This window comes from Sphaerodactylus townsendi, unplaced genomic scaffold, assembly GCF_021028975.2.
Source record: "Sphaerodactylus townsendi isolate TG3544 unplaced genomic scaffold, MPM_Stown_v2.3 scaffold_21, whole genome shotgun sequence".
NCBI classification, from domain to species: domain Eukaryota; kingdom Metazoa; phylum Chordata; class Lepidosauria; order Squamata; family Sphaerodactylidae; genus Sphaerodactylus; species Sphaerodactylus townsendi.
Genome location: NW_025950374.1, coordinates 1,693,837 through 1,711,935, shown reverse-complemented (window position 1 = coordinate 1,711,935; position 18,099 = coordinate 1,693,837). Strand labels below are relative to the sequence as shown.

Sequence of the window (18,099 nt, the reverse complement as noted above, 5' to 3'; positions counted from 1 at the left end):
ACATTCTAGAATAGCATAAAGAGGGAAACCATGTATCATTGGCACAAGCATACAAAAGTGTTCTTTGTGAGCCTTATGGAGGCTTCTGAACCACACAAGTCTCCGCATCCGGGCATGGAACCAGTGTAGCCAGGCAACCTGACTCAGGAAAATATTTTGTTTATTTTCCTGGCAGTAACATTCTCTGTCCGGCAGAGGAAGTTTGCAGGGCACCACTGCCACCCCCTCTCTGTCCAAAGGAGCAGCAGGTGGCTACCTTCTTCGTTGGGCAGAGGGGGTTTGCATGCCCGGTGGTGCTGACTCGTGCAGTGGGAGAGCTGGCAGCACTAGGCATGCTGCCACCGCTGCTGTCTCCTCTTTGCCCAATGGAGCAAGCGGCTACCTTCTTCGTTGGCCAGAGGGGGTTTGCATGCCCGGTGGTTCTGACTCGCGCAGTGGTGGAGCCGGCAGCACTAGGTAGGCTGCTGCCACTGCTGTCTCCTCTCTGCCCAATGGAGCAAGTGGCTACCTTCTTCGTTGGCCAGAGGGGGTTTGCATGCCCGGTGGTGCTGGCTCGTGCAGTGGGAGAGCAGGCAGCACTAGGCATGCTGCCACCGCCGCCATCTCCTCTCTGCCCAATGGAGCAAGCAGCTACCTTCTCCGTTGGCCAGAGGGGGTTTGCATGCCCGGTGGTTCTGACTCGCGCAGTGGTGGAGCCGGCAGCACTAGGTAGGCTGCTGCCACTGCTGTCTCCTCTCTGCCCAATGGAGCAAGTGGCTACCTTCTTCGTTGGCCAGAGGGGGTTTGCATGCCCGGTGGTGCTGGCTCGCGCAGTGGGAGAGCAGGCAGCACTAGGCATGCTGCCACCGCCGCCATCTCCTCTCTGCCCAATGGAGCAAGCGGCTACCTTCTTCGTTGGGCAGAGGGGGTTTGCATGCCCGGTGGTGCTGCCTCGTGCAGTGGGGGAGCCGGCAGCACTAGGCATGCTGCCACCGCCGCCATCTCCTCTCTGCCCAATGGAGCAAGCGGCTACCTTCTCCGTTGGCCAGAGGGGGTTTGTATGGCCGGTGGTTCTGACTCGCGCAGTGGTGGAGCCGGCAGCACTAGGTAGGCTGCTGCCACTGCTGTCTCCTCTCTGCCCAATGGAGCAAGCGGCTACCTTCTTCGTTGGGCAGAGGGGGTTTGCATGCCCGGTGGTGCTGCCTCGTGCAGTGGGGGAGCCGGCAGCACTAGGTAGGCTGCCACCGCTGCTGTCTCCTCTCTGCCCAATGGAGCAAGCGGCTACCTTCTCCGTTGGCCAGAGGGGGTTTGTATGGCCGGTGGTTCTGGCTCGCGCAGTGGGAGAGCAGGCAGCACTAGGCATGCTGCCACCGCCGCCATCTCCTCTCTGCCCAATGGAGCAAGCGGCTACCTTCTTCGTTGGGCAGAGGGGGTTTGCATGCCCGGTGGTGCTGCCTCGTGCAGTGGGGGAGCCGGCAGCACTAGGCATGCTGCCACCGCCGCCATCTCCTCTCTGCCCAATGGAGCAAGCGGCTACCTTCTCCGTTGGCCAGAGGGGGTTTGTATGGCCGGTGGTTCTGACTCGCGCAGTGGTGGAGCCGGCAGCACTAGGTAGGCTGCTGCCACTGCTGTCTCCTCTCTGCCCAATGGAGCAAGCGGCTACCTTCTTCGTTGGGCAGAGGGGGTTTGCATGCCCGGTGGTGCTGCCTCGTGCAGTGGGGGAGCCGGCAGCACTAGGTAGGCTGCCACCGCTGCTGTCTCCTCTCTGCCCAATGGAGCAAGCGGCTACCTTCTCCGTTGGCCAGAGGGGGTTTGTATGGCCGGTGGTTCTGACTCGCGCAGTGGTGGAGCTGGCAGCACTAGGTAGGCTGCTGCCACTGCTGTCTCCTCTCTGCCCAATGGAGCAAGCGGCTACCTTCTTCGTTGGGCAGAGGGGGTTTGCATGCCCGGTGGTGCTGCCTCGTGCAGTGGGGGAGCCGGCAGCACTAGGTAGGCTGCCACCGCTGCTGTCTCCTCTCTGCCCAATGGAGCAAGCGGCTACCTTCTCCGTTGGCCAGAGGGGGTTTGTATGGCCGGTGGTTCTGACTCGCGCAGTGGTGGAGCCGGCAGCACTAGGTAGGCTGCCACCGCTGCTGTCTCCTCTTTGCCCAATGGAGCAAGCGGCTACCTTCTTCGTTGGCCAGAGGGGGTTTGTATGCCCGGTGGTGCTGGCTCGCGCAGTGGGAGAGCAGGCAGCACTAGGTAGGCTGCCACTGCCGGCATCTCCTCTTTGCCCAATGGAGCAGGCGGTCACGGGGCAAAGGGGTTTTCCTGGCGGCACCAGGCAGGCCACGGTCACCTCTACGGAGCAGGCGGCTGCCTTCTCCATGGGGCAGAGGGGTTTTTCTTGCCTGGCAATAAATGTTCATCCTGTTCGGCCTCAGACCTAAAGTGTGTTTTGAGTTTTGTCCCCCTGTGCGATTGAGTTTGCCCCCTGCTGTAAAGCATGAATTGGTGCTATCGTGGGGTAGAGCCAGGGTGGTGTAGTGGTTAAGAGCAGGGGCACTCTAATCTGGAGAACCGGGTTTGATTCCCTGCTCTGCCACTTGAGCTGTGGAGGCTTATCTGGTGAACCAGAGTAGCTTGTGCATTCCAATACACACCAGCTGAGTGACCTTGGGCTAGTCACAGTTCTTTGGAGCTTTCTCAGCACCATCCACCTCACAGCGTGTTTGTTGTGAGGGGGGAAGGACAAGAAATTATGCACGTGGTAGAAAATGTCGACAGAGAGAAAATTTTCTCTTTCTCACAATACTAGAACTAGGGGGCATCCGTTGAAAATGCTGGGGGGAAGAATTAGGACTAATAAAAGGAAACACTTCTTCACGCAACGTGTGATTGGTGTTTGGAATAGGCTGCCACAGGAGGTGGTGATGGCCACTAACCTGGATAGCTTTAAAAGCGGTTTGGACAAATTTATGGAGAAGTCGATCTATGGTAGGGTTCGAGCACTGGAAAGGTTACTGCATCCAATAAGAGATTAAACATCATAAATAGAAAGGTAGCAATTAATCAGAATGTCAGATTGTTAAATAAAATACAAGAATTTGGTGAATTGGCAGGGTTCATGTTAAATAAGAGTAAAACAAAAATCTTAACAAAAAATATATTCCAAGAATTACAAAACAACTTATCCCAGGTGTCAGGATTCACAGTGGTTAAAAAGGTTAAATATTTGGGAGTGTGGTTGACTAATAAAAATTGTTTACTATTTCAAAATAATTGTGTAAAAGTACGGAATGAAGTTAAGAAAGATATGTTGAGATGGAATAGAATGAATGTATCTTTGCGGGGGAGAATATCTGTGAAAAAATGAACGTGCTTCCAAGAATGTTATTTCTTTCCCAGGCTTTGTCAATAATCAATACCACAACATGCTTTACACAATGGCAAAAATGTATCAGCAGTTTTGTTCGGCAAGGCAAGAAACTAAGAATAAAATATAAAAATTTGCAAGATGCAAAAGAGAAAGGTTTAGCATTGCCAAATCTAACTGCATTAGTCTGGATCAGAGAATGGGTGACGCTGAAGAATGCTAGACTGTTGCACCTGGTCTGGTAAAAGATTCGGGAGGCAGGGTTATTTGTGGTGCGATAAAGCAATGATTCACAATGAATTTTCAAATCATTATGTTAGAAATTTGCTCTGGCTATGGTTGAGATATAGAAGGTTTATTGCAAGTGCAACTGCCTTATAGTTGTCCCCAGTTGAAGCATTTTCAAGAAAAGAAGTGAATATGACGGAGAAATGGCTTACTTACAGAGAACTGTTGTACCAGAATGAGAAATGGGAACCCTTACTGATGGGTCTTGAAGAGCATGCTGATAACCAAATAATTATATTCCTTTTGAATGGTGATTGTAAGGAGATTGTCATCAACAAATGTGCATAAAGAAGTTGTTTATATCCTGCTATTGTGTTATTATGCCAATAAAGGTTAACTAAATTGAAATTGAGAAATGGGAGCTCAAACCACCAGACGAATTAAAAGGTACAGTTAAAAATGGTTCCATTACTAGTAACATTTAAAACAGACAAAAAATGCAAAATGCAAAAGATTACAAAAATGACAATTGAAAAAAAAACCCTGAGGCATTTTTGTTGGGGTTGACAGGAAAGGCATTCCTGACCAATACAGAGCACCCCAACAACCCCTCCGTCCTCGTCCCGCGTCACCCCCCTCAGGTGCGGAAGGAGCAGATAAGGAGCTGTAAGGCCTGTCCTCGAAGGTGGCGCATCGTCCTCTCGGCTTTCCCAGCAGGGGTAGGGAACTTGCGGCTCTCCAGATGTTCAGGAACTACAATTCCCATCAGCCCCAGTCAGCATGGCCAATTGGCCATGCTGGTAGGGGCTGATGGGAATTGTAGTTTCCAATTGGCCATGCTGGCAGAGGCTGATGGGAATTGTAGTTCCTGAACATCTGGAGAGCCGCAGGTTCCCTACCGCTGCAAGCGGCACAAGCACCTCCCGGGCCGGCCATCCTCACTTCTGGACGCAGGAGGGGGCCGGCGCCTCCCGGGAGGAGTCCTGGACCGGCCCGTGGGGCCCTGGGCAGGAGGCGCGGCAGCCGCTCGGCCGCGGGCGAGGAGGAGGAGGGCCGCCGACGCCTGGGCGGGCGGGCGGGCGGGGCCAGCGAAGAGGCCGGGAAAGGGGGCTCGGGGCTCGGCCGCTTCCTCTGGCGGGCCTCCCAGGCGCCTCGCCCCTCCGCTGCGCCTGCGCGGCCTTTCGGCGCATCCCGCGGGAAGGAGCTGGGCGGGGCAGGCCGGCCCGGAGGAGACTTCTGGCCCCGCCCTCGGCCCCTTCCCTCAAGGCTTTGCTCCTTTGCTCCGGGTCCGCGCGGCCAGTGGAAACCCCGCCCCCACCTCTAGGAACGCTCCACCCCGGGGGGAGGGGGGAGGGAGCGCGGCTTCCGGCTTGCCATGTCCGGCCATAGGGCTGGCGGAAGGAGAGAGCGGCCGCATCGGAAGCTCAGGAAGCGGGCCGCTCTAGCCCCTCTAAAGGCGCCCCGCGTCTCTGGTTCCACGTAGCCGCTGCTCCGCGGGGAAGGCGCGATGGCGGCGGCGGAGGGCGAGGAGGCGGCTAAGCCTCTGGTGAGGCGGGGGTCCTCCTCTCGCATTGCTTCCTACCAGGCCTGGGGACGCGTGACGCGGAGCCTCCAGCCGCAGCTGCAGTCTAGCTTCTCCGGGCTGCGGCCGCCTGCGTGTGGCAGGAGACGGGGCGGGCTGCGGAGTGAAGCCTCCATGCGTAGAGGCAGTCTGCCTGCCTGGGCACACGGCCGCGGCCCGAGAGGTGTCGCCCCTCCCCCATTCTGTGTGGTTGCCCCTTGCGGAACCTCGCCTGGCGGGGGTGTGTGTGTGTTAGGCTGGGGGCCTTTGTAGTGCTGCGCCTCCTGCCGGGAGATTGAGAACTGGCCTCGGTTTGTGTGTGTGATATGCACGTAAGAGCACCCCCCACACACACACACACCAGGTGGAACCAGTGCAAGCAGACAACGTAATATAATTATATTTAATGAAAATATAAAAATATTTAAAGGCATAATTAAAAGTATAATTGTTTATTAAGATAGATATCAATATATAATAATATATTATTAAAATAATATATATGATTATTAATAATACATAGAGCATTATTAAGCTCTATTTGAGAGAGCATGCTCCTCTATTATTAATAACAATTATTAGTTACATATAATATATATACATGAGTGTGTGTTTATATGTTTATTGCGTATAATGCTAGGTAGCTAGAGAGCTAGATCTGTCTAAATGTTGTGCCCCATGACTCAATTGAAGTGTGATATTCTTTGTTGCAGAATTATAGCAGTATATCAGCAGGGAGGTTGCTGTCATGTATATCAACAAAGAGTTTGTGATGTAGCTTCAGATTTGTCTATGGTTTTCTACCTGCCAATATGCTTCCTTGGTGGTCTCCTTTCTAGTACAGACTCACTTAGCTTCCCAGATCTAACAGGAGTGGTCTATACCTCTCACAGGTATTTTTAGAGTGCAGTTACCATGCAGTGTATTTTAAAATGCTGTTCATCTCCACAGTGAGGCAGTGACAAAGGCTGCTGTAACTTCTGTCATACATGTCTATTGTTGGGTGCACTCTGATTCTATTGGTGCTTTTAGCACTTGTGAAGAAAGTGGGCTGTGCTGGAAGGTATGTGGGGAGTGAAAGGTCTTATGCCTAAATAACTATGATAATCTGAAGAAGAGCTGGTGCTGCTTCAGCTAAGGATGTTGGCCACATTTTAACAACGTGAACACATTTAGTTTGCAGGCCTTGCAGATGTGTCAATATCTGAGGATATTCCAGTAGAAGGAGAAATCACTGTTCCTGTGGAATCTCGCTCCCTTGATGAAGATTACTCCACACTTGACGAGCCAGTTAAAGACACCATTGTGAGTAAGCTAGAAGTTATTATTCAAAGAGGCATAACTAAGGGTGGTTGTATATCAGTCTCCCAGCATGCTTGTGACTACCTGTTCTCCTTTGGGAAAATTAGTTAGATGATGTGGCCTTTCTGAATGAAGAGGTACTTCCAGGGCGTTAACTTTGTAGAAGTATCTTGGGTTCAGTATCAAGTTTTCATGGGGAGATTGCACCACCAATATCCCTGCAGCAAGGCTGGAAAGATGTTAATGCTTTGACATCAATTTTCAGGCTTGAACAGAATGGTAATTTGGAATATAAAATAAATGTTCAGGCCCACGTGTTGATGCTGTAGGATTCAGCAAAAGGAAAAAAAATATACAAAACTTTATATAATACATAATGTATATATCTTATTCAGTGGTAAATATCTTATTCAGGAGTTCTTTTTTATTGTAAACTCTGCTGTGGAGTAATATAGAAAACTTAAACTTTTCAGATGCGAGATCTGAAAGCGGTTGGGAAGAAATTTGTCCATGTCATGTATCCTAAAAAGAGCAGCGCCCTTCTAAGAGACTGTATGTACCACAGAAATGTCAAAACCTTGAAAACTGTAGCTGCAAATTGAAAGCCTTTGATTTATTACAGTAATTTAAAATCGGGTAGGGGAGGCAAGATTCTGCAATGTTGTTTCAAGATAAAGAATGAAAAGCGGGACTTTTAAGTGAATTTGTGATGGGGATTAAAAGTGGTCACATGCTGGTCATTTGAGATGTTCAGGGCAGGGGGATGTAATGCTTGGAAAGATGTTTTATGCAGGTTTCTATTGTTGGTTTCATATCAGACTGTTTTCATTTCCTTTCAGGGGATTTGTGGGGACCTTTAATCCTGTGTGTATTGCTTGCACTGTAAGTACTTCTTGTGCTACTTGTGAGGGGTGTTCTGTTGGGGGGGGTGACCACTCTAAGAGTATGTGTACATTGTACTGCACATTCCACGAGGAACAGTTGTTTTTGCATAGCTTGTATGCTCATTGCGCACTTTTTTGTGAAATAAAAAACCTCTTTGTAAAAGAAAAATTCTGCCTGTGCACAATATATGTTTGTTTGTGAAACAGCAATTATTTTGCTTTGAGAGGTGTACTCTAGTTTATATGCCAGCAGAGCAGCATTTAAAGCAACTATCAACATGAATGCAGCAATTTTAACTCATCCTAGATTAGAATTACATCAGATTCCCTTATACCAAGCTTGTCATACAACTAGTCGCTTTCCAGTCTTAGTTCTCAGGATTCTTGTAGGCTTAATTTGGGACAATCCCATTTCAGTTTGCTGTTCACTGGGGCTTTCCTGTGTATTCAACAGATATAGATAACTTCTGGGAACTTTATCATCCTGTTCTTCTCTTTTCTGCCTTAGGATGCTTCAGGGAAGATCGGCAGACAGTACAGAAGACAAAGGCCCTGAGTTTGGAGAAGTCTTCGTTATCGTTTGGTTTGGTGCCGTCGTCATAACTCTAAATTCCAAATTGCTTGGAGGAACCATGTGAGTTCTGCTTTCGTGGAAATAGCTGTCATGCCTTATGGTTCTTAACTTCTTCTTTTTTGGCGAGGGGGGTGTATACAGACTCCTCTGGAAATTTAATGAAAGCTATGGAGCCCCTTCCCCTGAAAAACGCATACATAAACACCTACATAAAGCATTTAACTAATGACCACTTTCTAAAGAAATGAAATAAATCCAAATTGTGCAAATAAAACAAAAGTAAACTTCAGTTCTGCAGAAAAGTAAATTTCAATGAGACAGCTGCTGTGTGACTTGAAAGAAATTGAAATTGTGCAGTTGTCTTTGGCATGGCAATGCACATATCGTCATTGTCAATATCTATTATCTGTTGTTGTTGTGAACCATAAGTTTAACCATAAATAAATAAATAAATAAATTGATTTCCATTGATGATTTCCATTAATGGCAACAGCTGTTGAAAATCTTGACTCATAAATATGTCCAATAGCATATAATTTTTTAAATAATAACTAGTCTAGCAAAGACTTTGTTTTAACCTTAAAATTCACTGAGACCTGATGTAAACAAAGACAAGATATATGTGATCATAATGGCAAGGTATGTTACTTTTCAAAAAGAAACTTCTAAGAATCTTAACATGGAAACGATTACAATGTATGGCTGTTGAGTGTTTTCTGGACTACGTGGCCGTGGTCTGGTAGTTTTTGCTCCTAACGTTTCACCTGCATCTACGGCTGGCACCTTCAGAGCCATGTCACAGTAAGCCTCTGAAGATGCTAGCCAGAGATGGTGGGCCACACAGAGATGACCACGGCCACACAGTCCAGAAAACCCACAACAGCTAGTTGATTCCAGCCGTGACAGCCTTCAACAATACAATGACAGTATATGTTATCTGGCTGTGTGCAGCAGCCTCCCATGCCACCCTATTTTTTTTGGGGGGGGGAGTTGAAATAATAACAACATAATTTGACATAAAGAAGATTTTTTTTAACAAAGTCAATTTTCAAAGTAACAGGAAGAAAAAATGATCAAGTTTTTTAGCCCCTGTTCTAATGGGATTTTCTTTGTGGTAAGAATGTTCTTTGAAAAAGGAAAAGACTCTCCAGTAGTTTAAAATATAGTGGTTTAATATACTTTTGTCCCACTCATGAATATGAAGAAACTTTAATCACTCTGCAGTATTTTTTAAAAAACAAGTTTACAATGTTTGTTTGGAGCCAGTTTAAAAAAATTTGGAGAAAGCGGTAAATTTAGGGGTGTGGGGGAGGAGGGGTGAGGTGATTAAAATGGAATAAATAGTAACAAAGTAACATCATTTCAGATGGCCTGGGGTTGGGGGCAGCATTTGGAAAACACACATGTTGCAAATCTCCCTCGGGGTTGAAAGCATGCAGATTGGGGAGGGAACAAGTGGCTCTTGAGGAGAGGAGCCGGGCAGCCTGCAGGTGCATCTGCAGAGGGAAGAACAATTGCTTTGTTCCTCGTAGATTTTATGGGTGACCTGTAATATTTGCAGGTAACGCTGTACCTAAATGTAATGACTGTGAAATGCACTAAACTGTTCTTCTCGGGCAGATCTTTCTTTCAGAGCCTGTGTGTCCTGGGCTACTGCATCCTGCCATTGACAGTGGCTCTGCTGGTGTGTAGACTGGTACTTCTAGCAAATTCTGGGACCATCAGCTTCATTGTGCGCCTTTTGGTGGTGATGGCCATGTTTGGCTGGTCAACATTAGGTAAGGCTGGGAGTTGGTGGCTTAAACCAGCTTTCATTCCTTTTACACACACTCTCTTACGGCTTCATTGATTGCAGCAGAACTTCACCACGGACCTCCTTGCACTTGATGGGGGAGGTACTGCTAGCAAGCAAGACTCCACCTGACGGTTATACTTAAGAGGTCTTGCGCTGGAAACCTCAAGAGACGGGTTTTCACTTGTTTGTTATCCAGGGCAGGATGAGGCTCGATTTCCGAGCTGATTGCTGACATTGGCTTTGCCTGTTGGAACCAGGCTTGGCCAGTGTTTGGTCCTCTTTCCTGGCTTTCAGTAGATTTCCTACTTGGAAGTGAGGTTACTGATGCCTACAACGTGCTGACCTTTGCATGCAGATATTTCCCCTATTACTCGTTCTTTACACAGGCCTTAGCTCGAGCCTTGTTTTCTCCAGGGAACTTTGTGGGCCTGATTGCACCCCATGTGGGAGTGGTCCTGCCATTAGTGATGCATTCTGAGGAGGAGCATTTTGTGGGCTTTCCCCTCTACAGTGTTGTGAATCAAACACCACCTTTCCATTTGCTGAGCTCTGGTCTGATTCATTAGCCTGAGGATTGAAGGTCTTTGTGTATAATTGTAGCCAAAGTAGTAGAAGGTAAAGTTTTTCTCCCATTATGATTTTAGCTTAATATTTTTAGACTAGCAGCAAAGCCCATTTCAGGAGAGATGCAAAGGATTGAAGAGGAAACATCTCCCCTCCCTCCTCGCAGCGGGCTTTACTGGAACTGTAGCTGCCCCTATCTCACCTGTATTCCCGCTTTGACACTTACCTGGGTCAGTGGCTGGGGGGTGGGAGAGGTGTGACTTGGGGTAGGTAGGAAGGTGAGGATAGGGTTAGGGCAGAGGTGGGATCCAACCAGTTCTCACCACTTCCCTAGAAGTGGTTACTGTTTTTTTCTGAGTGCCGAGAAGGGGTTACTAAAGCAATGTCCCTGCCCAAAAGGGACTGGAGGTGCGTGTGTGCGGCGGCACCACTGTTTGAATCCCACCACCATCGGAACCTGTTATTAAAATTTTTGAATCCCACCACTGGGTTAGGGTGGTGAAAAGGAGTGGCTTGGGGTGGGGGTGGGTAGCAAGGTGAGGGTTGGGGTGGAGGAGGGTTGAACAGAATGGCTTGGGGTGGCTGGAGGGTTGAAAGGGGAGGCTCAGGGTGGTAGATTGCGAGAGAGGGAACAGGCTTCAGGTGGGGGAGGGTGGAAAGGAGGGTTCTGGTGGGACAGTGTGGCAAGGTGAGGCTTGGGGTAGCGGGAGGGTAGAAAGGTTAGGCTTGGGGTGGGGGAGAGTTGGAGGTGTGACTAGGAGTGGCAGGAGGACTGAAGGCGAGTATTTTTTGGCCAGCAGAGGGTGCAGTTTTTAGGCTAGCAGCACCAAACTTTCAGGGTATCTTTAGGAGACTCCTAATGATACCACCCAGGTTTGGTAAAGTTTGGTTCAGGTGGTCCAAAGTTATAGACCCTAAAAAGTGTAGCCCCCATCTCCTGTTAGCTCCCATTGGAAACAATGGGGGATGGGGCACCCCCTTTGGGAGTCCATAACTTTGGACCCTGTGGAGAAATGGCTCCCCCTCCTTTTCTGTTTCTTCGTCCCTCCTCCCATCAGGTATCATGGATTTGGAGGACTTTAGAAATTCCAGAGACACATCAGGAAGTTTTACCTGACCTAGGGGGAAAAGATATCTTGACCCAGCCTGACCAGGTCAAAGGAGGGTGGGGTCTGAGATCTGATAAATTGCTGGAAGTGAAGGGGCGAGGTCTCTTCTTTCTTTTCTTCTGCTGGGGAGCAGACCTGTTGCCTGGGCTGTGAAAGCAGCAGCCATTTTTGGACCATGTGCTCAGTCAGGTAATGTGAACTCTTTGAGAACTGCAACCTTCTAAGTTTTATGTGCCTACACTATGTTCAACAACTGCTAGCTAAGGTATGTTAAGAGAAAGGGGCAGGGGATTTGTGTTTATATCGCCTTTGCTTTGGAAACCCTTGCTCCATCTGGTGCTGTGCTAACATATACTGATAATCATTTTCTTTTTAATAAATACTTTTTAAACCTTAGATGTGGAGAATGGTTCTCTGTACCACGAATGCCCCACTGTCTTGATTGTGCTGTCTGAACAGGAGAGGGAGGGAGGCTGATCAGCTTTTCCTCCAGGACCTCCAGTCTGCCCTGTGGAACCCAGAGAGAGGGGGACCAAGGGAAACTGAGGCAGAGGACTCACTGTTGGAAAGGAAGCTGGGGACTCCTGATCTTCCCCAATGGGCAGTTCTCAAATGATCAGGTAGTGGCAGCAGTTTACCCAGAGAGAAATCTAGCCCTCCCCAGGAAAAGTTGGCAACTCCTGGGAAAACGCAGAGAGTGGGATAGGGCCTGCTGGGCAAAGCATGCCTGTTGCGCCACAGATCCTCTAAACCAAACATCATCAAACTTGGGTGGTATCATCAGGAGAGTCTCCTAAAGATACCGTGAAATTTTAGTGCTGCTAGCCTAAAAACTGTGCCCCCTGCAGGCCAAAAACTGAAAAAACACCAAAACACAAGACTGAATTTTTGCAGCGCGCCTGGTGCCCCTTGCCCCCTTGTAGCTTCACCTCTGGATGGGGGGCAGGTGAGGGAAATGCCCAGCTGGGTGTCGGGTGCCCGGCTGGCTTGGACGGGGTTGGGGGGGCTGGCCAGGGGGTGCCCGGCTGGTTTTGAAGGGAGGGTTGGGGACAGGCAAGGGAAAGGCTCAGCCAGGCGTCAGGCTAGTCTTGAAGGGGTTGGAGGGGCCGGCCAGGGAAAGACTCAGCCAGGCACCCAGCTGACCTTGAAGGAAGTAGTGGGGGCGAGTAAGGGAAAGGTTTCACCTTGAAGGGGCCGGCGGTGAGCTGGCCAGTGGCAGTGCAGGACACACAGGACTTTGGTTCCTCTGCGTCATGCATGGTAATTAGCTGAGGGTTCATCATTGTTTCATTTGAACTGTTAGCCAATTATAGACTAGCAGCAAAGCCCATTGCAAGGACGATGCAATGAGCTTTAGCAAAGGGGGGTGAGGTGGGAGGAAGCATTCCCCCTCCCCCCAGCAATGGGTTTTACTGGGGTCGTAGCAGCCAACCACCCTGCTCATGGTGCAACGCTTGTGACCTACCTTGTCATGGGTCTGTGGCTTGGGGGTGGGAGAGGTTGGAAAGGTGTGGGTTTGGGTAGATGGGAAGGTCATGGTTTGGGGGAGGGTGGAAGGGAATGGTTTGGGGTGGGGGAGGTCGGAAAGGTGTGGGTTGGGGTAGGTGGGAAGGTCATGGTTGGGGGAGGGTGGAAAGGGGAAGCTGGGGGTGAACTGGGGAGCTTGGGGTGTGGGGAGGGTTGGGAGTTGATCCTTGGGGATAGTTGGAAGGTAAGTATTGGGGTGGGGGAAGGTGGAAAGGTGAGACTTGGGCCCAGGGAAGGGTGGAATGGAGGCACTTTGGGTGGGGGGAGGCGGAAGACCTTGTCCTGGCCTGGGTGCTCTGTTGGGGTCCGGGGGGGGGGGAGGCAGGAGGGATTCTCCCAGCCTGCAGAGCTTCTGTTCTGCCAGCCTGGGCAACCTGTTTGTGGAGGGGGGGGCAAGAGGGCTTCTCCCAGGCTGCAGAGCAGCAGGCGCAAAGGTGCCACTGTTCCATCAGCTTGCTGTTAGGCGGCGGCGGGGGGTGGTGGTGGTGGTGGAATGTTGTGACAACGAATCCTCCACCAGTGAGCAAGCAGGACTGGGCTGCTGGAGCTTGCTGCTAGGTCGAGGGAAGGCAGCAGGGAAGAGAACTGGAATGTGTGATGAGAACTCATTTTGTGAGTCTTGCTTGCTGATTGGTCGAGGGTTTCTCATCGCAACATTCCATTGCTTAGCTCTTTATTGGCTGGAATGTCTATATACCTAATACTTTATTTATTTAGATATTTTGTTACATTTAAAAATCAAATCATTGTAGATTTATAAATAATACTGAAGTTAGCTCCTGAGGGGCAGACAAAATCTTTCCAAGGAGCCGGGGAATCGGCCGGGGGCTGTGGTCATCTGAATGCCAAAGAAGCCCCACTTTTGATTCAGATTTTGTGCCTGAAATTGGCTTTGATGCCTCATAAGAACTGCTGTTCTGTCCTGTTCCTTTCCTCTCAGCCTCCACAGCCTTCCTGGCAGACAGTCAGCCTCCGAATCGCAAAGCCCTGGTGGTGTACCCCATCTTCCTGTTCTATTTCATCATCAGCTGGATGATCCTCACCTTCACACCTTAGGGAGGCCTGCAGAGCAAAGACTGCAGAACTGGAAATGTGGTTTTGTGACTGTTGCGCGTGTCGATTAGTGCTGTCATCAGGCTGTCCTCTAAAAGTTGTATATAATGTGTGTTGTGGGAAGGCCAACAAATTTTGGCATAAAGCTGGGGAGGCCAACTAATGGTCACTTGCATAAGCCTTGTTCTTCTGTGAAGCATCTCCCTACACAACTTTTATTTTATCCTCCTCGTATATCAAATGCCAACCATGAGGCACGCCTGCCCCATTTGAAGTATGCTGTTGCTTGAGAGCAATTTCAGAGAACCCTGTCTTGGGCCAATGAAGAGTCTTGGGCCAAGGGAAGACCTCCTGTGCTCCACATTTCCCCGCTTCCTGGAGTTCCAGTCCGCCCTTGACATTTTGCATTGTGTAGAATGTCATCTGACACGTTTTGAAATGCAAACATTCCGATCCCTTCTTCATGCAAAGCAGAGAAAGCTGCCTGGAGTTTGTTAGAAGCCATCTTTTGTTATTCCACCCACTTTAGTTCTTCACTTTATTTGGTGTCCAGCCAAGCATATGAGGAGACTTTGCTTCGGAAGGTCAAGAAAACAGTGGGAGCTTCATGCATTTAAAATGTGCATGGAAACAGAACCTTTGGCAACTGCCTTGATCACAAACAAGGGATTTTATCTTTGCTGCGTCCTGTCCTGGGGAAAGAGGCTGGATGTTGGACAGTTGTCGTTGGATGCAAAGCTGCAGTCAGCTGAAGGCTCCTCCTCTCTTTCAGAACTCACTGCACAGGGACCCAAGTATTTAAAAGTGGAGACCCCAAAGAGGTTTGGGGAGGGGGGAACAGAGTCTCTGTCTTTACCAAAGCTGTTGATTTCTTTACGGATCTGACTGACTGAAGAGGTATTTGAATGGGAGGGGCACGCCAGTGAGCTGGTTTGTCTGACATAAATACATTTGTGAAGTTCCTGTGTCTTTTGGGCTTTGTTAAGTGGAAGACTTCCTGTGTAACTGCAGAAAGAAAATGTGAATGTATATTTTTATGCACCAATATAAATTATTCACTGAGATTCCGTCTGCACATCCTTCAATCGTGAACTCTTGTTCTTGCTCAGCTCTCGCTAAAGCTTGGGAAGATGCATTTCTTCTCCCCCAAATGGGCTTTGCCACCAAAGAATGATCGTTTGACCGAGATGATGAAGGAAGAAGCTTATTCTGCAGAAATGCCCTGATCCAAATGCATAGTGAACTTTGGTGCACATTATCATATTATACAGGGGAGATCTGATGAGGGTTTACTGTAACAAATATATCTTAGGGTTTTGTGCTTAAATATTGCACATTGCAAATGAGACAAAAGGAAAACTGATTTTCAGTTTGTGGCAAGTTTGAAAATGGAATATATGTAAGAATGCCTGTGTTTATTGTGACAACTGGGGACCCAAAGTTTCTGCATCATCTTGGGACCCTTTTGTACCCAAAGTTTCTGCATCATCTCTTAAATTATGGAAGTGTAACAGGCCTTTGTATTCCAACACAGCTGTGTCATATGACCTTGTGGAATTCTGTGGACAGCGGGCTTTGCATCTTGTGTGAAAAAGGCTTCAGGCAGAGTTATACTGACGTATACATGGCAACTTTTCTCACCAGATTTTTGTAGTGCTTGTTCCTGTGCATCTGTCCTGAAATGGTGGCCTCGAATAAGGTCCAGGCATCTCAGATGTTGCTTCCCATCGTGATTATCAAGCTGAGAGTTCTGTCGGCTCCATTCTCTTACAAGTCCTGAACAGAGATCTTCTTTTGTTGCCTGCCTTGAATCTTCCATGTGAAATCCTTCTTTTCAAGAAAAAGAAAGTTCTTCAGGCATCCCTGCGAGGGGATTAAGCACTTGTAGAAAGCTGCAGGGACAATATGAATCATCAGCCTGGCTTCTCAGCAGGGTGTAAATAAAATTTAGTTTTGCCTTAAACTTTAACAAGTACCAGGGTGTGACTGAGAGAAAGGGGTAGTTCCTGTACGATTTAAAATCCATCCCTCAAAAACAGTTTCCCTCCTTTTTTTTCAGGAGGCTCTGTTTTCTTTAAAGCTTTGGCAAAATAGGTAATTTAGCTGTTTATTCCATGAATTCCTGAGACGTTGTTTGCATATTATATTTATTAATTGACATAAAATGTTTATAACCAAATATTGTAGGTTTTATTTTCTGCCTTGATTCAATTAGAGGTTTTATGAGCACAGGGAACTCTGAGACACTTAATGCTGCTGGGCTATATTTAGATAACAACAGATGTTGCAACTGTAAGTATTGCCGTTCTATTTGAAGTGGCAAGTTATATCCAGTCGCTCACTCCCATGAGCTGTCCAATGCCTGCTTTATCCTTCTGTGGGACCTTTTCTTTCATCATGTCAGATAGAAAATTCTTAGACATTCATATTAAGATAGATGAAAGATAAAACTTTATTGTCATTGTGCAAGCACAATGAAATTACGCACATTACTTCAATCCTCACACCCCATCTTCCACACTCCCCTTCCAACCATCCTTACATAGCCCCAGTCACGTCAACGCGACACCATGGAGTTCAGCATAGCCATGGCTCTAGAATAGAAGCTGTCTCTGAGCCTAGTTGTCCTTGTTTTTATGGTCCTATTGTCTGCCAGATGGTAACTTTTCAAAAAAAGGATATGCAAGGTGAGACGGGTCTTTCAGAATATGCTGAAAGCGGCATGCAAGGGAGGGGAGGGAGGGGGCCCGGCATCTGGACATGGCCCACCCACCCTAGCGGAGGGAGGGGAAGGGGAGGGAGGGATGAAGATTTGCTGGAGATTTAGATCACGTAACCACTGAATTTCCGAAAGTAAATCCTGTTTGGAACGCTCCGCCAGCTCCAGTAATTTACGTTCTTGCTGCTCCCAATCCATCTGCTCCCTTGCATGCTAGCCCTCACTTCATGTTTGAATGTTTGAAAATCGCTTTTACTTCAGAACCTATATTGGTACATCTGGACCCGTCCCTCCCTTTCATAGTACATGTGGATGCATCGGATAGGGCATTGGGGGCAGCTCTTCTCCAAAGGGGGTCTAATGGTAAACTGTTTCCTTGTGCATACTTATCCGAAAAGTTTTCGGGCCCTGAACTGAATTGAACTGTCGGGGACAAGGAAACGGCCACTATTAGGCGCTGGTTACTTGGCGCCATTGATTGGAGGGAGCAGCTCATCCTTTTCAAATCTGGTCAGATCACAAGAATTTGTCCGCCCTCTCCACGCCCGGGAAAATGTCTGCGAAACAACTCCGCTGGGCCGATTTTTCTTTCATTTCCATTTTACGGTCCATTTTTTCCTGGGCAAGACCAACCGCTTAGCAGATGCATTGTCCTGCTTTCCCTTTGGGGCGGACACTACTTTGCGTGCCATACCACGCACTGTTTTAACCCCTTCCCAGTTGGGTCTTGCTGTTACTTGTGCGCAGGCACGCGCGCAGCCTTCATACCCTTCGACTCCGCCCTCTCCGCCGGCTCCTCTGTCTGAACTTGCCACGCCTTTTTGGGAGGAACTCCTTCGAGCAGGGAGGAGTCCCGTCTCTGCAGAGGAGGGTGGTCCATCTCTGAAGTAAGTCAGCCATGTTATGAAATGTAATGCATACAATGAATTGATATATGTGCAAATGTAACTGTTAATGTGATAAACAAAAATATGATATAGGTTTGCCAAGCATCTGGGAAGGGGTGTCAGGAGCTTAAAGTATAACAGCTGCCTGGCAAAACCCTTGATTGCCTTAATTGCCTGCTAAGGACTAACAGCAGTGACCTGGTGGCAGTCAGCCAAAGGGAATGACTAAGCATGATTGCATCAGCTACCTGTCATAAGAGTCATGTGACCTTTGACTGTACTAGTCATAGGCTAATTAAAGTATCATAGTGTATATAAGTAAGCAAACTCAGTTAAGTATGTTCCTTGCTGGGGACAGGACCTAAGCCAAAGGCTCTGTCCGTTTAAACGGTATATAGTGTACCAATGCCAATACATCCTTTCTTTGAGTGAACTCCCTGGCTCCAGTGGTTATTGCCGCACTCTGTGTATGCTCAAATGCGCCTACGCTGTCAACTCGTGTCAGGTTTGACTCTACTTCCATTTTTGAAGTGGGGAATTGACCAGAGATCAGCTCACTTGG

The 18,099-nt window shown here is 48.4% G+C and overlaps 2 protein-coding genes across 2 annotated transcripts; one reads left to right on the top strand and one right to left on the bottom strand.

Moving 5' to 3' along the window:
* On the bottom strand, positions 1-2,581 carry LOC125425204 (sialidase-like). Its single transcript, XM_048482765.1, has 3 exons — positions 1,643-2,581; positions 1,139-1,516; positions 1-1,012 (listed from the first exon to the last, which is right to left on the bottom strand). The coding sequence occupies exons 1-3, from the start codon at positions 2,345-2,347 to the stop codon at positions 161-163; spliced, it is 1,935 nt and encodes a 644-aa protein (XP_048338722.1). The 5' UTR covers positions 2,348-2,581; the 3' UTR covers positions 1-160.
* Positions 2,582-4,689: 2,108 nt separating this feature from the next.
* YIPF6 (Yip1 domain family member 6) lies at positions 4,690-16,110 on the top strand. Its single transcript, XM_048482760.1, has 7 exons — positions 4,690-5,108; positions 6,300-6,428; positions 6,899-6,977; positions 7,265-7,307; positions 7,818-7,943; positions 9,504-9,661; positions 13,819-16,110. Exons 1-7 carry the CDS (start codon positions 5,070-5,072, stop codon positions 13,932-13,934), a joined length of 690 nt encoding a protein of 229 aa, XP_048338717.1. The 5' UTR covers positions 4,690-5,069; the 3' UTR covers positions 13,935-16,110.
* The last annotated feature ends 1,989 nt before the right edge of the window (positions 16,111-18,099 follow it).